Raw genomic sequence first — 21,843 nt, 5'->3', positions numbered from 1 at the left:
AGTGCCACCAAAAAAAGGAAAGTCTTGATTAGGGTTGTATTAGATCTGGTTATGTCTATTGAATAGGAAACACTTAGAGGGAATATTATTTTACTTTCAGTAGAATGACTAAATGTTTAAATCGAAAACAAGAACAATGCTGATATTCATGAAGATGTGGGGGGGGATGAAGATTTCTCAGACATTGTTGGTGGGTAGGCAACCTACCCCCCAAATCAGTGGCGGGATGGAACCTAGGACCTTGAACATACTACACAAGCACTTTATGACCGGGAGGGAAAATTGATACACCATTTTAAAAAACTTCTTCTGAACATTCTATATTGCTCATGGCAGCACAAACTGAAAACCACCCAGATGTCCATCAGAATGAAATGGATAGATAAGTTGTGGTCTAGTCATAAAATGGAATACTTTGGAAGAATGAAAATGAAATGCTGGTATATGATTGAATGTATATATGAGACATGATGTTGAACTAAAGTGGTTTGACACCAAAGAGTACCTGTTAATAACATTCTCTTTAGGTGAAAGTTAGGAATAGGCAAAACTTGTTTATGATGATAAAGTTTGAAATAGTTTGTTTTTTGGGGTGGGTAATTGTTTCTGGCAGCTTAGCCCAGGGACCCTGCTGGAAACCCAGCTGGTTGGATTTAGTTGCCCTCACAAGAAATAGGCAAAATGATGGAAAAGGAAAAATATGCTTTATGTAATTTGATCAGACATGGGAGAAGCAACTAGATAGCTTTTCCTCCAGTTCCACAGAAGTGATTACACCTTATGGAAATAAAAGCCAGGTGGTAGCTGGGCAGGATGGCACATTCATACAATCCCAGTGGCTTTGAAGGTTGAGGCAGAAGGATTAGGAGTTCAAAGCCAGCCTCAGCAAAAGCGAGGCACTCAGCAAGACCCTGTCTCTAAATAAAATATAAAATAAGGCTGGGGACCTGGCTAATCCCTGCAGGCAACCCCCCCCCCCAAGAAAAAAAAAGAAAAAAAGAAAAAGCCAGGTGCTAAACACATGCAGATCTAGCTAGGCAGTCCTAGACACTGTGATGGGAATAGTCTTCAGTCTCCACTTAGTGTCCTTGGCTTCTGCTAGGTTAAGAGGGGCAGCCTTCTAGTCTTTACTCTCAGTATGAGGAAGTATGGGGTGTGAAAAAAGTTATAAGGAAGTTCTCCTTAATTTCAGTCTGTTTTATAATGATTAGAGCAGGCATGAAAGATAGTTCTGGAATGTTGGAAATATTCTCTGTCATCATTGCATAGATATGTTCATTTTGGAAAAATATCCATGAAATTGCACACTCGTAATATGTAATATTCTCTGTGGTGATGATTCAAATTAAAAAAGAAAAGAAATACAGATTTAAAGAGCAGAGAGCTCAGCCGCTTTAGTTTTATTTTTTTGCTAGTCTGGAACTGCTGTGTTTTTTAGGGGGAGAGGGACCAGGGATTGATCTCAGGAGCACTAAAACACTGAACCACATCCCCAGCCCTATTTTGTATCATATAAAAACAGCCTTTAATTTTACTCACACACACTACTCTTTCAAGGGGGATTGGTGTAAGCCATATCACTTAGTATTTGAAGTTATAGTAGATAAAATAGAAGGTGTCTTGTTTTGACAAGTCCTTCATTGAAAAGGCACAGACAAGATCAACTCTAAGTCTCTTTTAAAGCTTAAATTTCTATGACAAATTTTGGTGGTGGCATATATCTGTAATCCCAGGGATTTAGGAGACTGAAGCAGGAGGATTGCAGGTTTGAGGCCAGCTTGGGCAATTTGGTGAGACCCCATCTCTCAAAATAAAATATAAAAAGTTCTAAAAGGGCTGGGGGTTTGGTGGTGGAACACCCCTGAATTCTGTCTCCAGTATGACAGGAAGAATATAGCTTCTACTATAGTGGACAAAAACATTCTTGTTTGTCAGTAGAAAACTGGCCCTTTTTAAAGCTTTTTTTTTTCTTCCTGATTAATTAGAAAGCCATATTTAGTTATGCAAAAGAGCAAAGCTAGAACTCATGAATTTGTCTAATGCTGTAGCTTATACATGTGGAGCAGCAGTAGTTGACTAGTTCATATAGATCCTGTTTGAGACAGTAGCTGCTTATATTTCTTACAGTTCAAGGGTAGTGATGTATAGTTCCAGAAGGGCTAGCGATTAGAATGACCCATTCTATATGACTAGAGCAAAATTTTGTCTAAGAAACCATATTATTTATTTGTTTATTGTCGTGCTGGGGATAGAACCCAGAGTCTGTGCATGGGAGGCGGAGACTATCATGGAGATAACATTCCGATCTTAGGAGCATATCATTTAATTGGCTGTGTTTGTGTCGGCTTGTGGTTTAAATGGAAAAGTCCCTGTGGCAGCAGTCAACTTGTAACACCAGATGATTTCAGTTTGCATTTTGTCACCAGAAAGAGCAATAATACAATTAGTTTTCTCATTTATTTTAATGAAACTCTCATGTCATTGTTATGAAGGATGGTTAATGACAGTTGTTCATGAAGTGTAAAATTGAAAGGTGTAAAAGGCAAGCCTTTTTAATGTTGAAAGGTTAGTGATTTTATACACTGTTACATCAAAATCCCCAGGAAAGTTTCCGGTAGTAGTTGGTCTTAGGTAAGACTCCATTAATCATGGTCCTTGCACACAATTCAAGTCTACATGAAGCTGTTAAACATAGAAGAGCATTTAGAGAAGGAAGGCTTCTCTATGTATTTTATGTCTTCCTCCAAAGATAATTATCTACTACTTTGTACATGAAAGCGACTGGTTTATATCTTTTAAATTTTTATGCGGTACTATACTAGGGATTGAACCCTGGGGTGCTTAACCCCTGATCCTCATCCCTTGCCCTTTTTGTATTTTATTTAGAGAAAATATCTTACTCAGTTGCTTAGGGCCTCCCTACATTGCTGAAGCTGGCTTTGAACTTGCAGTTCTCCTACTTCAGCCTCCCAAGTGGTTGGGATTAGAGGTGTATGCCACCACGTCCCACAGTTCACATCTTTTTAATATTAATGTCTGTTAAAATTTCTTCATCCTGTGCTTTCTTGCTAGATGTTTTCTGCCATCATGTATTGATGATGTTCAAGTCTGTATTTATTTTTGCACTGTGGTAGGTATGGAACCTAGAGCTTTGTGCATGTTAGGCACTGTATCATTGAGCTATATACCTTTGTGCATGTTAGGCACTGTATCATTGAGCTATATACCTAGTTCTATTAGTTTTCTTTGAGGCTTATATTCTTTTTTTTTTGGTGCTGGTGATTGAACCCAGGGCCTTGGGCTTGTGTGACAAGCACTCTACCAACTGAGCTATATACCCAGCCCCTGGGCTTGTATTCTGGTGAGTTAATATCCATTTCAAATTCAAGTTGATTCTTTCTCTACCACTAGACTCTTTTTTGGCGGGGAGTGTGTCCCCGGGATTGAACTCGATTGAAATTGACCCCTGAGCCACATCCCCAGCCTTATTTTGTATTTTATTTAGAGATAGGGTCTCACTCAGAGTTTTTTGCTGAGATTGGCTTTGTACTCACCATTTTCCTGTTTCATCCTCCCAAGCCACTGGGATTACAGGTGAGTGCCACTGTGCCTGGTTTAGACTTTTTACCTCTTCTGTAGTCTATTCATAATCATCCAAGGAATGGTCTATCACTGAGCTACATCCCCCAGTCCCTTCCTTCTTTTCTTTAAACATATTTTTTAAAAAAATATTTATTTTTTAGGTGTAGTTGGACACAATGCCTTTATTTTATTTACTTATTTTTATGTGGTGCTGAGGATCGAACCCAGGGCCTCGCATGTGCTAGGCGAGCGCTCTACCACTGAGCCCCAGCCCCAGCCCCTTCTTTGAACATATTTAAAATAAGTTTTGAATTTTTTGCTCAGCCCAACACTCGAGGACACTCATTTTTTCCAACTACTTTTTTTTTCTTCTGTGAATGGGTAATAATTTCCTGTTTCTTTGAAAGTGTTCATTTTTTGTTGTTGAAATGGGGCATTTTAGATAAAGTATTGTAGCCATTTTGAATTTTGATATTTTTCCCTTTAAGTATTATTGACAGTTCTTCCTCTTAGATCACTAAGACAAATCTGTGAAATATGTCTGCTGCAGTGTATAGTTACTTGATTTCTCTGCCCAATTTATATACTTTCTCCTCTTTCTTCCTTTTTAAATTTTTTTTGTTTTATTTGAAGATGGACACGACATATTTATTTATTTATTTATTTTTATGTGGTACTGAGGATGGAACCTATGTGCCTTGCATATGCAAGGCAAGCATATGCATATCCACCACTGAGCCACAACCCCGGCCCCCTTTCTTCTTTTTAATCTTAAACTTGACTTTTTTTTATGCTTATCTTTTTGCAGAGCAATTCTTTCTTTTTTTAAAAAAAGGTTTAATTCTGATTTGTTATGTATGATAGCAGAATGCATTACAATTTATATTACACATATAGAACACAATTTTTCATATCTTTGGTTGTTCACAAAGTAGAGTCACATCATTTGTGTCTTCATACATGTACTTAGGGCAGTGATGTTCATCTCATTCCACCCTCATGTGCCCTTCTACTTAGGGCAGTGATGTCCATCTCATTCCACCCTCATGTGTCTTTCCTACCCTCATGCGCCCTCCCTTACCTTGCCTCCCTTTTACTTTGTCTAGAGTTCATCTAATCCTCCCATGCTCCCCACCCCCAACTCCATTATGAATCAGCATCCTTATATCAGAGAAAACATTCGGCATTTGTTTTTTTGGGATTAGCTAACTTCACTTAGCATTATATTCTCCAGCTCCATACATTTACCTGCAAATGCCATGATTTATTCTCTTAATGCTGAATAATATTCCATTGTATATGTGTGTGTGTGTGTGTGTGTGTGTATATATATATATATATATATATATACACACATACATACATACATACATACATGCCACATTTTCATTATCCACTCATCTACTGAAAGGCATCTAGGTTGGTTCCACAGTTTAGCTGTTGTGAATTGTGGTGCTATAAACATTGATGTGGTTATGTCCCAGTAATATGCTGTTTTTAAGTCCTTTGGATATAGACCGAGGAGTGGGATAGCTGGGTCAAAATGGTGGTTCTATTCCCAGCTTTCCAAGGAATCTCCATACTGCTTTTTCATATTGGCTGCACCAATTTGCAATCCCATCAGCCATGTATGAGTGTGGCTTTTTCCCCCATTTCCTCCCCAACACTTATTGTTGTTTGTATTTTTAATAGCTGCCATTCTGACTGGAATGGGATGGTATCTTAGATTAGTTTTTATTTGCATTTCTCTAATTGCTAGAGATATTGAATATTTTTTCATATATTTGTTGATGGATTGTATATCCTCTTCTGAGATGTATCTGTTCAATTCCTTGGCCCGTTTATTGAACATAATGAAATTAAACCCCTATCTTTTACCACGCACAAAACTCAACTCAGTGGATCAAGGACCTAGGAATTAAACCAGAGACACTGCACCTAATAGAAGAAAAAGTAGGCCCAAATCTCCATCATGTTGGGTTAGGCCCTGACTTCTTAATAAGACTCTTATCAGAATTAAAATAAAGAATCAATAAATGGGATGGACTCAAACTAAAAAGCTTCTTCTCAGCAAAAGAAATAATCAGTGAGGTGAAGAAAGAGCCTACGTTTTGGGAATAAATTTTTGCCAATCGCACATCAGATAGAGCACTAATCTCTTGGATATATAAAGAACTTGACTTTTTAGAGGTTTCTCCTGTAATTTCTTACAAAGTTCACTGGATTTTCAGAGCATTGAAATGGTTTTGTTAATTTTGACTTGCTTTATAATAGTATTTTGGAGAGATTTGCACACTCTAGTACTTGCCCTTAGAATTCCTGACCTTCCAATACATACATACATACATACGTGTGTGTGTGTGTGTGTGTGTGTGTGTGTGTGTGTGTGTGTGTGTGTGTGTGTATAGGAGTGGTGTTGGTGGTAGTGGTATACTGAGTATCAGATCCAGGGGCACCTTATCACAGCACTACATCCCAGCCATTTTTATTTTTTATGTTGAGACAGGATTTTGCTAGGTTGCCCAGGTTGACCTTGAACTTGATTTTCTGGTCTCATACTCCTGAGTTGTTGGGATTACAGGCAGGCACCATCATTCCCTGCTCTGCTGATACATTTTTTTTTTTTTTTTTTTTGTGGGGGTACCAAGGATTGAACTCAGGGGCACTTAACCACTGAGCCACATTCTCAGGCCTATTTTGTCTTTTATTTAGAGATAGGATCTGAGTTGCTTAGAGCCTTGCTTGTGCTGAAGCTGGCTTTGAACTCACGCTCCTCCTGCCTCAGCCTCTCAAGCCACTGGGATTATATGTATATGCCACTACACCCAGCCACATGGCCTCTCTTGGAGAGTGCATCTCCTTGAACACCATCAAGCCATGCCTGTGACATATGTCCTGTAGGTCTTTCTATACAAGATCCCAGTCAAGATATAGACACCTGTGACGAGGACCTCAGGAGCCAAGTGAAACCTCTGCTGCACACAAATACAGCATAGGCTATGGGGAAGAGTCCTGTGCTGGCCAACAGTATAACTGAAAAACTGTGGTCTTCCTCTCCCAATATTTTTAAAGCTCTGTCTATTCACAATCTTTCCCAATTTTTTTCACTTACAGGTAATCAGTGTTCTGACTGACATTTGGGGAAACCCTCCCCACCCCCCGCCTTGGTGCTGGGGATTGAATTCAAGTGCATTCTACCATAGAGCTACATTTCTAGCACTTCATTTTTTATTTTGAGACAGCATCTCCATAAGCTGTGGAGACTGGCTAGCCCTGAATGTATGATCCTCCTCAAGGTTTCCCTTACCCACCCCAGGAACTGATGTTATAGTCCTGTGTTACCCACTGACTTACCATTGTTTTTGAAATTCATCCATTTTGATTCATTGATTTTCACTTGTCTCCATTATTTTATGCTACTTCATTGTAGTAATGTACCATAATTTTCCCATTCTATTTTTAGTATATGTTTATTTTTGTTAGTATCTCACAAAACAAAGATGACATGAACATTATTTTACCTGTATATGAGTTTCGTTTCCCCTTCCTCCTCCCACCCTCCTTTCCTTCTTTCTTTCTTTTTTTTTTTTTTGGTACTGCAGATTGAACCCACGGGTGCTTAACCACTGAGCCACACCCCCCAGCCCTTTTTTATATTTTATTTAGAGACAGGGTCTCACTGAGTTGCTGTGTGCCTTGCTAAGTTACTGAGACTGACCTTGAACTCCTGATCCTCCTGCTTCAGTTTCCTGAGCCGCTGGGATTATAGGTGTGCACCACCAAGACCAGCTGTATATGAGTTTCTTTAGATAGTGTTTTAAAGGTTCAGTTGCTACCTGTTGGTTGTGGAATAAGCTGACTCAGTCATGATCTGAGTGTATTACACATATAAGGGTATCTTTTTGTTTCATGAATATCACCAGAAGACACCCCCAACTCCTAAGATAACCCTTTTTCGTATATACTACCATCTCTAGAGAAAGCAATGCATCATCCCTATTCTGTGTCTTTCCTTCTGTAATGCCCTTTCATGTTGTCCAGTGAAGTTCTTCATCTGCAAAATCATCAGTACTATATTATCAACGTATTCTGAACTTTACCTTCTTACACTAACAGCGACCTGATTTTTCACTGAGGAAATGGCTTCGCCTTGCTAGTGGTGTTTTTTTTTTTTTTTTTTTCTCTTGCAGTCTCCATCTTGTCTGGCCTGGAGGATGGATAAGTGGTTTTCTTGTTTTTCATTGCCATTTATTTTCTTCCTTCCTTCCCTTCCCTCCCTCCCTTTCCTTTCGTTTCCTCAACTTACTTCCTTTCTTTCTCTGCCCTCCCTCCCTTCTTTTTCTTTCCTATACTAGGGATTGCACCCTCACAGTTTGGAGTCTGAAAATTCAAATGGCCTAATACAGACTCAGTGAGAGCTGCCCCTTGGCTGTATTTCCTCACAGCATGGTTAGCAGTGGTAGAGAAAGTAAGCAAGTTAGAGCAGAGAGCTGCATGGGACCAAAGTCAGGCTTTTATAACAACCCTTTCTTGAGAACTACCAGAACTACTTTCTGAATGCCCACCCTCAGTGACCTCAGGACCTTCCCCAGTCCCCACTCATAGAAACTATCCTGAGACCAAGCCTTTAATCACATTGGACCCTTGGAGACTCTCAGACCATACTGTGGCATCATCTCCTTCATCTTCACCTTTAACTAATAATCCTGCTTTCTACCTTCTTGGAAAATTTGTAGTCCAGAGAAACTTTCAGGGATTCCTGTTTTGTTTATCATTAGGCAGTGAAAGATTAGATAGGTTCCTGTTGCCTTGATAATAGTTTTTGCCTGAAGGTCTGCTTTGCTTGTTGCAAACAGAGGTAAATAAGTTGTGGGGTGGGGTAGGGGTTGATTATACAGTTTTTTTCCCTTAAAATTAATACATGTTCTTATATTTGGGTGATGGACAGTTTAAAATTGTGCCAGATGCTGTGGAAGAACATAAGGCTGGTAATATACACATAATAGGGGTACTAGTCTGTATTGTTCTGGTTTCTGTGAAAAGTATCCAGCAAGAGGGCAACACAAAATGAGTGTGAAAGGCCAGAGATCTGAAAAAAACTCTGTTTTTGTGACATTCTTTGTAGCTGGAGGGAGCTAGGGTGTGTGATGTCCCAGAGGAAACTGGAGAGGTGAGCAGGGGAGAGCAATCACATTCTCCACCCTACCTTTAAGTTTATGTTAATGGTTCCTACATAGTTTGAAAACTGAATATTTCAAATTGTTCTTTTTGACTCTATAAATTAATCTACCCAGCAGTTTTATTCTGTCAGATGTTATAACTCGTGCCCCTCCCCAGCTTCTTTCTCTCTGAGCATTTCCTCTTTCCCTTCTGTCTTTCCTTCCCCAGGGCTGAGGATAGAACTCAGGGCCTTGTGCATGGTAGGCAAAAAGTGTTCTTCCACTGAGCTACATCAGGTTCCCCCTTTACATGTTTTGCAAACCCCCATGCCTACCCTTTTTTTTTTTTCATTTTGTATTAAGCTTTGCTGGCCAAGAAGAACATCTGACCTGAAACAAACTCCCTCAACTTTTCTCCTAGATCTTCACAATAACCTCATTCAGCAGGATACTTTCTACTTCCTGTCTCTTCCCATGGAGGCAGTTTACTGCTTCGATTCTATTAACTTTACCCCTGTGTTCATCTTCTGTTGCCTTAGTTTCTTAAGGTTTACAACATCTAATAAAACAAGCACGTTTTTGTTGTCCAGAATTAAAATTAATTTAGCCTTTTAGATTACTGCATACATTATTTTATTTTTTTGCCTTACTGGGGATTGAACCTAAGGCCTTTGGATACTAGGCAAGCACTCTATCACTGAGCTACATATATACTTAGCCACTTTAAAAAAAAAAAAATTCAAGGCAGGGTCTTGCCAAGTGGCTGAAGTTGGCTTGAATTTGGCTTCTTTTGCCTCAGCCTTCCTGAGTAGCTGGGGTTATAGGTGGGCACATGCTCTACTCAGCGTGTGTGTGTGTGTGTGTGTGTGTGTGTGTATTTTGGTACTGGGTATTGAACCTAGGTGCTCTCTACCACTGATCTACACCCCCAGTCTCCCCCACATTCCTCTTTAAAATTTTGAAGTAGGCTCTTACTGCATAGCAGAAACTGGCATTGAATGCATGATCCTCTTGCATTACCCTCCCGTATTGCTGTTATTACTGGTATGTGCCACCACACACAGTTCAGCTAAGTCCTTTTTTCATACCAGGGATTGAACTCAGGGGCACTCAACCAGTGAGCCACATTTCCAGCCCTATTTTGCATTTTATTTAGAGACTGGATCTCACTGAGTTGCTTAGCACCTTGCTTTTGCTGAGGCTGGCTTTGAACTCACTATCCTCCTGTCTCAGCCTTCTGAGCTGTTGGGTCTAATTCTTTTCTTTTTTCTTGTTTTAAAAATATTTTTCTTAGTTGTTGATAGACCTTTATTTATTTATATATAATGCTGAGAATCGAACCCAGTGTTTCACACATGCCAGGCAAGTTAATTAGTGCTCAGCCCCAGCCCCAGCCTCTCTAATTCTTTTTTTAACAGGAGAGAAAAACATCTACCAGGCTTGGTGCAGTAATGCCAACTACTCAGGAGGTTGAGACAGAAGGAACACAAATTCAAGGCCAGCCTTAGCAATTCACCAGAAATCCTGTCTCAAAAGAAAATGAGAAAAGAAATGGGCTAGGGATGTAGCTCTGTGGTAGGGGACACCCCCCCCTCCCCCAGGACACGCAGTAATCCCTAGTAACCCAAAACAAAACAAAAACACAAAATCCCATGTTGCAGGGCTGGGGATGAGGCTCACTGGTAGAGCCTTCACCTAGCATAAGACCCCAAATTAGATCCCAGCACCACACATGGCACAAACAAAAAAAAGCTCATGTTGCCTTTAACTTCCCCTCCTCGTGGTCATCTCTCCTCCATCCCAATTTTATATAGGACATTTATTCATTCGTTTATTTTGTAAACTCTGGGATTGAACTCCAGGGTTTCATGCATATGAGGCAAGCACTTTACCACTGAACCACATCTCCATCTCCTTCTAGGACATTTAAAAATACCTTTTTATATAAAGATGTAATTCTTTGTGAAAGTATCGTCCAGCCTACCTTATGAGAAGAGATTCACACGTAGGATCAAGATAGAAGAAGCATGAAGAGGGACAGACTATGACATCATTGCTTCCCTTGAGAAATACCTGACAGAGTTTGTCTAGAGTGATGAGAGTGGACACTGAGACTAATGGACAGGCTAGAAAGCTATTTAGAATTAGTCAACCTGAAGTGAATGTTAGAGATACCCTCCTTTCAAAGCAAAGAGTTTGAGAGTAGTAGGAAATTATAGTCTTGATAAATGTGTTGTGGAGGACCGTAGGTACATCCAAGGGGGTGATGACAAAGAGGAAACTTAAAAAAAAAAAATTATTTATTTTTAGTTGTAGTTGGAACAATACCTTTGTTCTTATTTATTTATTTTCATATGGTGCTGAGGATCGAACCCAGGGCCTCAGATGCGCTAGGCAAGCCACAACCCTAGCCCCAAAGAGGAAACTTCTAAAGACAAAAACAAGAAGTTTATGTAAATTATTTTTTTGAAACAGAGACCATTGGTTGCAAACTTTCTTTTCTTCTTTTTTTTTTTAAAGAGAGAGTGAGAATATTTTTTTTAAATATTTATTTTTCAATTCTCGGTGGACACAACATCTTTGTTGGTATGTGGTGCTGAGGATCGAACCCGGGTCGCACGCATGCCAGGCGAGCGCGCTACCGCTTGAGCCACATCCCCAGCCCAATGGTTGCAAACTTTCATTGCAAGAATTGACATTAGCTCGTTGGTGGAGACTGCATTGTCATGGAAGTATCCTTGTGAAAGGGCCTTATCTGGAATACTTTGATTTTTGAGGAATTCTTTGTATTATTTCCATCATAAGCACATATGAAAGAGGGCTATTCCTTTATCCCACATAAAAATGACTCCATTTTGATATTGATAGCTGTCACATTTTCCTCCTTTGATGATGAAATTTCTCTGAAAGCATTTTTTTTTTAAAGAGAGAGGAGAGAGAGAGAGAGAGAATTTTTAATATTTATTTCTTAGTTCTCGGTGGACACAACATCTTTGTTTGTATGTGGTGCTGAGGATCGAACCCAGGCTGCATGCACGCCAGGCGAGCGCACTACCGCTTGAGCCACATCCCAGCCCTCTGAAAGCATTTGTTGATCAACCATTCTGAAATTAGGTTTGATTGTTGTTGGACCTGTCATGATGGTTCTCATCCAGGAGGATAATGGAGGGTAATGGCTAGCCATTAGGAATTGATTTAAAAACTCTTTATTGCCACATTGGAGCAACAGGGACTTTAGAAAGCAAAGCTCTCAGGCTACTCCACCTGGATTTTACTGTCAAGTTTAGTTTTATCATAACATTGTCAGTTAGCTATCATTGTAAAGTGTTTGGCCAGCACTATTCTGTTAGAAGTTGTATTTCTTCAGAAATTTGACAGGCAACCAGGTACCATGGTCAATGGTAGAGCATTTGCCCTGGCATGTACCACGAAGTCCTTGAGTTCAGTCCCCAGTATCACAAACAAACAAACAAAAACAACAAACAGAAACAAATAACAAAAGATCAAGGGGGACTGAGTGAGATTAGTAGCCATGTGCCTTGTTCTTTTGTCTGTTTGGGTATCATCTTACCTAGAGGAATGATCCAAGTACAACACAGACTTCACCTTGGTCGGCCAGGAAATAATCATGAGCTATTCTGTTAACTAAAGTCACTCTAGCAAGAGAATTGAATGAGTACTGCTGTGGAGCAATAGCCTCTGCTCCAGATTCCTAGATCTGGGTGCAATAGAGCATACCTGTAATCCCAGTGACTTGGCTCTAGAAGATTGCAAGTTGAAAGCCAGCTCAGCAACTTAGCGAGACCCTGTCTCAAAAAATCAAACTGGCTGGGATGTGGCTCAGTGGTTAAGCACCCCTGGGTTCAATCCCAGTTTACCTCCCCCCAACCCCCCCAAAAGAAACAAAACAAAAAAAAGATTCCTGGAGTAACGAACTAAATTCTGTAATCATTTCTTCTTTAGTACCTACATTATACCATGGTAGAAAAGATTTTCTGTAGTTTTGTGCTTCACTAGGTAACTCAGGGTTGGAACCTTTAATGTGGTGAAAGAGGGTTAGTCAAATGATTACTCCAGTGATCAGTTTGGGATCTTTTGTGTTCTGACAACAAAATAGTGAAATATCTTGGGAAAGAAGAGAGTAATACCTGGAGAAGGAGATATGAGATTGAAGTGGTGGTAAGAAAAGAATTTCAGAGATGAGTGAATGAATGAGTGGTCCAGTTGAGTGTGAGAGGTTGATGAGAACCAAGTAACAATAATGATGTAAGGTTATAGGGACATAAGTAATTGAACTCTAATACCTGTAGAAGAAGGGGTCTCGCCTTTAGATTGAGGGAAGAACAGCATGGGAGAAAATGCTGTTCTAATAAGAAATATGTTGCATATTTAGAAATTCACTGCAAACATTAACCCAGAAAGTTCAAGAGCCTTTCAACTCATTTACCTGATGCAATTCCCATTTGATAATCTTATCGCTTTCTATTGCCATCTACTTCACTATCCCTATCAAAAACAGCCTCCCTCAACCAAACCAATCTGTGCAATAAGTAGTCTGGTGATTGGGAAAAATTAAACTCTATGTATGACATCTTTTCCTCTTGTATTTAGGGAATTTCAATTTAATTCCACTATAGGGAGTTTTGTCAGAGCTTGGTTTTCCACCTCTGATAACTTTCCCCTGCTTATATTTAATTAAATTTGTACAATAAGGAGAAAGCCTAGTAGAATTCACTGAATAAAATTGACCCAAAAGTAGTTTGGTGTCAGGGCCAGAAAAAAAAGCATAGCTCCCTTTTATTCAGAAGATTTTTCAGAAAATTTTTATGTCAGAGAGGAGTAAAAGACGATTTTTTGTAATATAGAATTCAAGAGGTACAAAACTAAGTACAGTACCAAATCTTCTATTCCTATTTCTTTATCCACTTTTTCCTTACCAGAGCAGCTGGCATTACCAGAGATTCTGTGCTTCTACAAACAAATTCACATAAATAAATATAATTGCCTTTATACAAATTGTATAATTATCTCTTTTGTTCCTTTAAATTTTGTTCATGAGAATTGCTCCATGTCACTATATAAAGAGCTTTCTCATTCTTGTGGCCCTGTTGTATGGACATGCCATAATGAGCTAACTGGTATCCTGTTTATGGTTGATGTTAGTCTTCTGTGGTTGATTTGGGCAAATGTAAGTGGTTTTGACCACAATTCTGGTTGCTTATTTATACAGCAGAAATTTAAATCTCACTTAATACTTAAATTTAAGGAACTTGAAAGATCATTTGATTAATGGGCCTTATTGAAAATAATTGGTATTATCATTTTTCTTTTAAGAAAAAGTCTATATTCATTTGTCTACCCACACAACTTGTTTCCAGAAGAAATAAGAGTTATGGTAGTTCAGCAAATTTATTTTTCATCTTTTTATTAAACATTTACAAAAGAAATTTGGTTGAAAAGACCAAAGCCCACGTCATCATGAGACTCCTCAGATTCTTTGTTTCCACTTTCTTCTCACCTGGAGGAGGACTTGCTGATGTAGCACCAGAAGCTAGAGCAGGTTTAGCATCACTTATGTTACCAAGGAGGCTACCAATGTAGACTTTGGCCAGGGCGTTTGCAAATAAGCCAGGCCAAAAAGGTCTACATTTCTACTAGCTGCTCTTGTGACAACCTTGATGGTATTCTCTGTATAGATTACCTCATTGTCCTGCATAAGGAGAGTAATGTAGATCTAGGTGATATCGGAGATCAGAAGACCATGGTGGGGCAGTGCTGGACTCCATGACACTTATCTCCAGATTAAGTGAGAGCCCCAACAAAGCCTTAGCTTCTTTGGAAGGACCAACCCCCTTGGCAGTTTCTGAATAAATGGGGCAGTAAATTTTATTTTTCAACATGACATTGTATTGTGATATTTTGAAAAGGTCCTTCCTTGAAAAGTGCTGCCTTCTTTAAAAAAGTAGAGGCTTGATGTTTGTTATTTATGATTGATATTAATTTCATTTCATTATATTTCTCAGGTATTTTAATTTTAAGGAAAGAATATCTGTATTTCACTTTATATATATAGTGAGTCTCAATTAGCATCCACAGAAAGTGACAGGCCGACAACTGGTCAAGTTTATTAGAGTGATTCCTCTAATCATTGCATGCTTTCCCCTTCCTCTATTGGTCACCTGGTTATATGTCAACAGAAAAATCAATTTTCTTTTTTTGTTGCTGGGAATTGAATCCAGGGCTTCACACATGCTAGGCAAGTGCTCTACCACTGAACTCTTTATTTTTATTTTGAGACAGAGTCTTGCTAAATTGCCCAGACTGGCTTTGAATTTGTGATTCTATAAGCCTCCTGAGTTGCTGGGATTACAGATTTGCACCACCATGACCAACATCAAACACTCATTGTTAGAAAATCTAGGGTTAATTCTTTGTGCGTGGTAGGTATTTTAAATCCACAATTTTTTTTCATGTTTGTATTGCAAACATACTTCATTTATGACACTTTAAATTTGTTGTTTTAACTTTTACTCTGTTGGCTTTCAAAAGTGTTACATTACTTTTGAAACAGTATTAGGAAAAACATTTATGCTTATTTTCATTTAATTGAAAAATTAGTAATGATACAAATATGCTTATGAAGTAGGCTATCCATGGGAGTATTTTTTAAAATATTTTTTTCTTTAGTTGGACACAGTACATTAACTTTATTTATTTTTATGTGGTGCTAAAGATTATGGAACCCAGTGCCTCACGCATGCCAGTCGAGCATTCTACCACTGAGCCACAACTCCAGCCCCCCATGGGAGTATTTTAAACCTAATAAAATATTCCAGTAGCTACGAATGTTCTGGTTTTCATAAAAGTATTAAGGAAACCTATCAGAATTCCTGTTTTATTAGCAGTTGAGAACAGGGCTATGAAAAATAAAAACAGGTATAGAATATCTCTGTCTGTATTAACAAAAAGGCTTAGCCTGTTAGACCAATAAAAGAATTTTTCAGATTTTTTTGGGTTATCTTCTATTATAAGTTGAACCATCAGGTAACTTGGTAGAGTCAACTGATAAATTTGCCACAGTGCACATGACTAGCATTAGATTAATGTTGTGTCTGTGATTTATGGAACATGATGGTTTTTGCCCTCTGTAATGTTCCATCGGCAGGCAAGATATTGACTTGTGTTGCACATTCTTAGCATCCTCTTAAAAACTTACCAGTTAATGAAATCTGCACTATATAGGTCATAGACTCTTGTGGTTAAAGATTACTTATCCCTGCCTCTTTCCCTCCCTGCCTTCCTTCCATTCGCCCACTTCCTTTGGACTGTTTCTTCATGATTAATTAGAGTTATATTATTCACAGTGGTGGTGTGGGTGTTAAATTCTAAATTTAGCATGTAAGGTGTAAAATGTGTGTAGGATGCCTTCTCTTAAACCCTTTAGAGTCATTCATAGAGTAGAGTTTCTTGGGTTCACAAAGTAGTTGAACTGTATTTAGAGGCCATTATTTATTGGGGGGGGGTTGCTTAGACATTACTCAAATTCAGCATGAGAGAGATACGGGAACTAGGAAGGACCAAGGGAACAGTGAATCTGGCCATTCGTTTTAATGCTACTTTTGAGCAGTCTTACCGGGAGGGTTGTGGGTACAGACAGGTTTGATATGCATACTTGGGTTGCTCATTTGTCAAATGCATGTAAAGCATGCATTGTTTTGTAAAAAAGAGTTTACCTTGCTACTTTTTAAAAATTTTTTTGTTGTAGATGGATTCAATACCTTTATGTATTTATTTTTATGTGGTGCTGAGGATTGAACCCAGTGCCTCTCACATGCAATGCTGGCACTCTGCCACTGAGCTACAGCTTCAGCCCTCAGACTACTTTTTTTTTTTAAGGTGTTCTTTTTCATTTATATTAAAGTCAAATATACACGTTAAGTACATCAGAGTTTTGAAGATCTTTTTTCTATTTATTTAAAGTTCTAAACTTGAAAATTCTTGTTTATTTGCTGGTTTGTAAGTTTAGTAATAGTGGAATAATGTGCCCTTCTTAGTAGTTGAATTTGTTAGGATTTTGCTAAGCTCTTTGAATTTTCAGACTGTTTAAAGCAAATGAATAAGGACATATAATATTTTAAGGCCTTCAAATGGTAATTTTGGTTAGAAAATCTTAGAAAGTGGGCATGTTTGTTGAATAAATAATCCTCCATTTCTTTTTATTGATTTTGTGTGTTTTTGTACAGGTTGCTTTCCTGTTGCATCTTTGATATCGTTTCCTAGACTCTGCTCCATGATTTAACTTGAAATTCTGAAATGAAGATGGAAGAGGCAGTGGGAAAAGTTGAAGAACTCATTGAGTCTGAAGTCCCACCGAAAACATCTGAACAAGAGACAGCCAAGGAGGAAGACGGATCTGTAGAACTGGAATCTCAAGTTCAGAAAGATGGTGTAGCAGATTCTGCAGTTCTTTCTTCAATGCCTTGCTTGTTGATGGAACTGAGAAGAGACTCTTCTGAGTCTCAGTTAGCATCCACAGAGAGTGACAAGCCGACAACTGGTCGAGTTTATGAGAGTGACTCCTCTAATCATTGCATGCTTTCCCCTTCCTCTAGTGGTCACCTGGCTGATTCAGATACATTGTCTTCTGCAGAAGAAAATGAACCCTCCCAGGCAGAAACAGCAGTGGAAGGAGACCCTTCTGGAGTGTCTGGTGCCACAGTTGGGCGTAAGTCTAGGCGATCCCGTTCTGAAAGTGAAACATCTACTATGGCTGCCAAGAAAAACCGGCAATCCAGTGATAAACAGAATGGCCGAGTTGCCAAGGTTAAAGGTCATCGGAGCCAAAAGCACAAGGAGCGGATCAGACTACTGAGGCAGAAACGAGAGGCTGCTGCGAGAAAGAAGTACAACTTGCTGCAGGACAGTAGTACCAGTGACAGTGACCTGACTTGTGACTCAAGTACAAGCTCCTCAGATGATGATGAAGAGGTTTCAGGGAGCAGCAAGACAATCACTGCAGAGATACCAGGTAGAGGATGTTTTTTAAACTGACTGTAAAGCAGCTGATGGCATTTCTCAGCTGTCAGGCTCAGTTAGATGAGTGACACTTGAAAAAATCCAAGAGACCTGCAGCTCTGAGTAAATTTGAAGACTGCAGTCTGTTAACAAGATGTGGCCAATTAAAAAAACAAAAAACACCAAACCTTTTCTGAGGTTTCCAGTGCACTTTAGCACATCAGCAGAAAAATTATTTAAGTTGTTACTGGTAGGGACAAGATTATTTTTTAAGTAATGGAATTTCTCACAAGTCTCTTTCTCTGTAATACATTACCTGAACTCCCATCTTTGCCTTTCTAGCACGGCTTAGATTTAACATTTACTATTCAGCATTATTATGAAGTATGTTTTCCTCAGGAATAGGCAACTTGCTTTATTATATAGTCACTGCACTATGTGTCTGAAATGACACGTTCTGTCTTTCATTAAAGTTTTCTAAGAACTGCTCCTCCTAAAATGGTAATTTTATGTTTTCCCCCAATTATGAATGATAAACTAGTTATCTTTGTTGCATACTCACATTGGACAGATTTTTTTTTTTTTTGGCAGAATTTCCCGTTAATCCCCAAAGCTTTATAAAGTTTGTTGGAAATTTATTTGTTCCAGCTGTCATTGGTGTAAGGGTCTGTAATTTATTACATGTTTGACATTTCTCCTTTCCCTGTATTATCACATCTGATACTGTGTACTATGACAGAGACAGTCTTGAAATTTCATAGTGGAAGAAAGATGATATATGAATGATTTTGAAGTGGGAAATTCTCACTGGTCAAGACTGATGATTAGAAAAATTTTGTAAACTACCTAATGTTTAATAGATCATGATAATATTGTTTATTGCTGCATTAAAGAGGGGGAGATTTTGGTTTTCTAAAGTTTTATAGGTGACTATGCTTCCCCCCTAGTTTTCTGTTTCTACACACAAAGACAGCATATTGCTGATATACAAAGGATATTTCAAGAAAAATCATATTGGTTAATTAAGCCTATAACTAACCAAACTTATATAAATTCATCAATAAGAATGATTGGTTTTAGAAGCACTTTATAGGTGTTCAATTTACAAATAAAAGCTTCATCCATATGAAATTATGAATTTTTAACAGTCTTTAGAAATGCTTTTTATTCTTTGAATATCTCTTGAAAATTCATTTGGTAGTTCCTTGTATAAAAAACACTCAGAGGGAATTTACATAAAGCTCATTAGAGAAGCAGACTTCAGGGTTGTTCTAAGGTAGGTTCTAGGTATATTTCAATTTTAGAGTTAGTAATGTTTTTAAGAAAGCCTTATTAACACCCATAAATTGTTCATGAATTTTTATATCCTGTTCTCATGCATTCTTATATTCTGTTCTGCTGTATTAATCAAGATCATGATAGCTCTCTTGAACAGTCTTTCATTCCACTAACCAAATAGTTTTTATGTAACGTCCCAATACATGACCCTTTTTATGGAAGGGGAGAAGATGAGTGGACAGAATTCTCTTTGAAGGTGGAACCCCATTGTAGAAGTGCCATGATAAATATCTTCATGGGTAATTCTCCCTGTTTGGCTTATTTAAATAGCTTAGGTATGCTTTAGTCATATTTGACTACTTGACCATTGTTTAAAACCTCTAAAACACCAGTAGTCTCTTTCTTATCTATTCTGAATTGTATACTAATCAAACACCAAAGTAAATTAATCTGAATCTATAGTTTTTATTTTTTTTTATACTATTTAGTGAATTTTTGGCTTTTGGAAATATGTAGAGTTTTCTAAGGTAATGATGAAGAATCAAATGACAGTTTAAGGTGCAGACCCACGTATACGACTACCTATGTTGGGCACTGCATAATTTTGCGGGGGAAGTGCCATTCATATAAGACAACTATGAATGGTCTTTTCTGTTATTATGCAAAGCAGCAAAGATGGAACAACCTAGAGTTTAAATATTAGAAACTTCAGGTCAACTGTCTATATTGTTATCTCTGAAAAATTTTGCATCATGCATTTTTAATGTAAATTAGGTATACTTTAGTTTCCTGAGTTGATTATGACTTTGGGCAAGAGGGGAGACATGTTCAACCATATAGCAAGAGCAATTGTTGAAAAGTTGTGTTATGAACTAACTTGAGTGAATAACATGGACATTCAGGGAAACTTAAACTGGATGTGCCTAAGAGAATATCTTGGATGTTGAAATTTGCATCCAGCTGTTTACACAGAATGGAAACCAAGGGGAAAAGTAAAAACTTCTTACTACATGCTGTTTCATCAAGGTTCAACCAAGTCGATAATTCAGAAAATGCTTTATAAGATTTTGGCAGCAGCATAAAAGTTGAAGGAATTATCTTGAATGTACTCTTATGCCAAGTAATATAACAATTAGTGCATTTTCTTTTAAAAAGTGCAAATAATGATGTAGACTAATATAGTGCATGATCAAGCTTAATAATTTATTTTGATATCTAGGCAACAGATGCTTATTAAGGTTTTAAAAAATAATATCAGTTAACTGACAGGTGGCTTGTTATTAGCATTTGAGCATTTTCTTCTTGAAGGTTTTGGGAATATGGATGTTATAATAATCTGTTTGGAGATATCATACCAAGATAATTCTGGCAATTCTTTCATTTGGGTGACTTAGAAATGATCCAAGAGTATTTTATAGTAAAATTTGTAGTATTTTGTAGTGAATTAATGTCAAAATGGTTATTCATGACTTTTATCAAGTGTCTGATTCATCTTTACAGATTTTTTGGTGTGTTTTATGTATTTCCATGATTGGAGCATTATTTTTCATGAGGGGGGCAGTCTCTCTGTAAAATCACTCCTTAACTCTATAAAATAAGCTGTTGGAGGGATTTTGATTTTTTAATATGAATAATGGGCGTTAGACTCCATTCAGTTCAAGAAATTCATTCTGTGAATAGACATGTACATCAGTGTACATGGGCAGCAGGAAAAAAATTTCATAATTAACATAGGGTGAACCCCAGGTAGCTTCATCTTGTCTTGGCTATAATTGCTTGCTTTTGTGTGTCTAATGGTATACCAGATAAAATACCTAGAGTAGGGTTCCAAAAATGGTACCCATTGTAATAGGTAAGAGACATTTGTCTCACTTAGTTTTCTCTCTTGAAGAATGTCAGAGATGTTGTTGAAGACAGCTGTTTAAGGTCACCTGAATTCTCTCAATCCACATGAGCAAATCAGAGTAGCTCAGTCTGCTGAAGCTAGGATCCCAGCACCCATTATTCACCAGATTTATGTATTGAATGTATCATGACAAGCTGTTGTCTTATCTCACACTTTTTCCTGTGGTAGAGATTATTATACTTGATCAATTTACTGTTACTTGGAAGTTAAAACAATAACAACCACAACATTTCTTTTGAAGTGGTAAATTCTTTGTAGAAAGTTTTGGAAATGGAAAACTGTGAAGTAAAATATTAAAGTCACCCATAGATTCACTTTTGTCAACATTTGAGTATGTTTCGTTCCATAAAATATAACAAAATTTGTCACTAGATAATGCTTCTATTTCCTTTTCCTTTTAAAGTTATATTTTGAGCCTTTAACCAAAATGCTATTATCTAGGATATTTGGATTTTGAATAATTAAGCTAACTATAACTTCTTCTATGTTGGTCATTTGGGCTATTTTTACAGCTTTCTATCATGAGTAAGAGTATGAACACCTAGGGCTCTTGACCTTATACTTCCTACTGCTTTTTAAATGTTTAGGATGGAAATGTGGATCAGTGAGCACTTGCTTAGCACGCATGAGACCCTGGGATCGTTCCCCAGTACCACACAAAAATAAGTAAATAATAAAATATATTTTATTCTATCCAGGAGTTTTGGATGTCTGTCCATTATATTCTTGCTATTGAGTATTTATTTTTAGAAAATCTTGCTGATGAAGTAGAAGAATTGTATCTTATAGTAATTTGCATTTCTTTGATCAATACAGTAAAGTTGAAAAATCATGTTTGGTCATTTGTATTTTTTTGATAAACAGTTTATTCTTGTTGTTTTCACATTTTCCTCTGGTGTGTGG

General features: G+C 37.8%; 1 protein-coding gene across 7 annotated transcripts in view; it reads left to right on the top strand.

Annotated features, from left to right (window-relative positions):
* Ark2n (arkadia (RNF111) N-terminal like PKA signaling regulator 2N) overlaps positions 1–21,843 on the top strand; it is an 89,767-nt gene that overhangs the window by 27,345 nt on the left and 40,579 nt on the right. For all 7 annotated transcript variants that reach the window (XM_040273399.2, XM_040273402.2, XM_013358747.4 and 4 more), the window contains exon 2: positions 16,985–17,769. In XM_040273399.2, the coding sequence (XP_040129333.1) occupies positions 17,055–17,769 (715 nt within the window). In that variant the 5' untranslated portion in view covers positions 16,985–17,054. The remainder of the gene's footprint in view (positions 1–16,984; positions 17,770–21,843) is intronic.

This window comes from Ictidomys tridecemlineatus, chromosome 13 (assembly GCF_052094955.1).
Source record: "Ictidomys tridecemlineatus isolate mIctTri1 chromosome 13, mIctTri1.hap1, whole genome shotgun sequence".
NCBI lineage: Eukaryota > Metazoa > Chordata > Mammalia > Rodentia > Sciuridae > Ictidomys > Ictidomys tridecemlineatus.
Note: the sequence above shows the minus strand (reverse complement) of the source record. Positions and strands in the feature narration are given on the sequence as shown.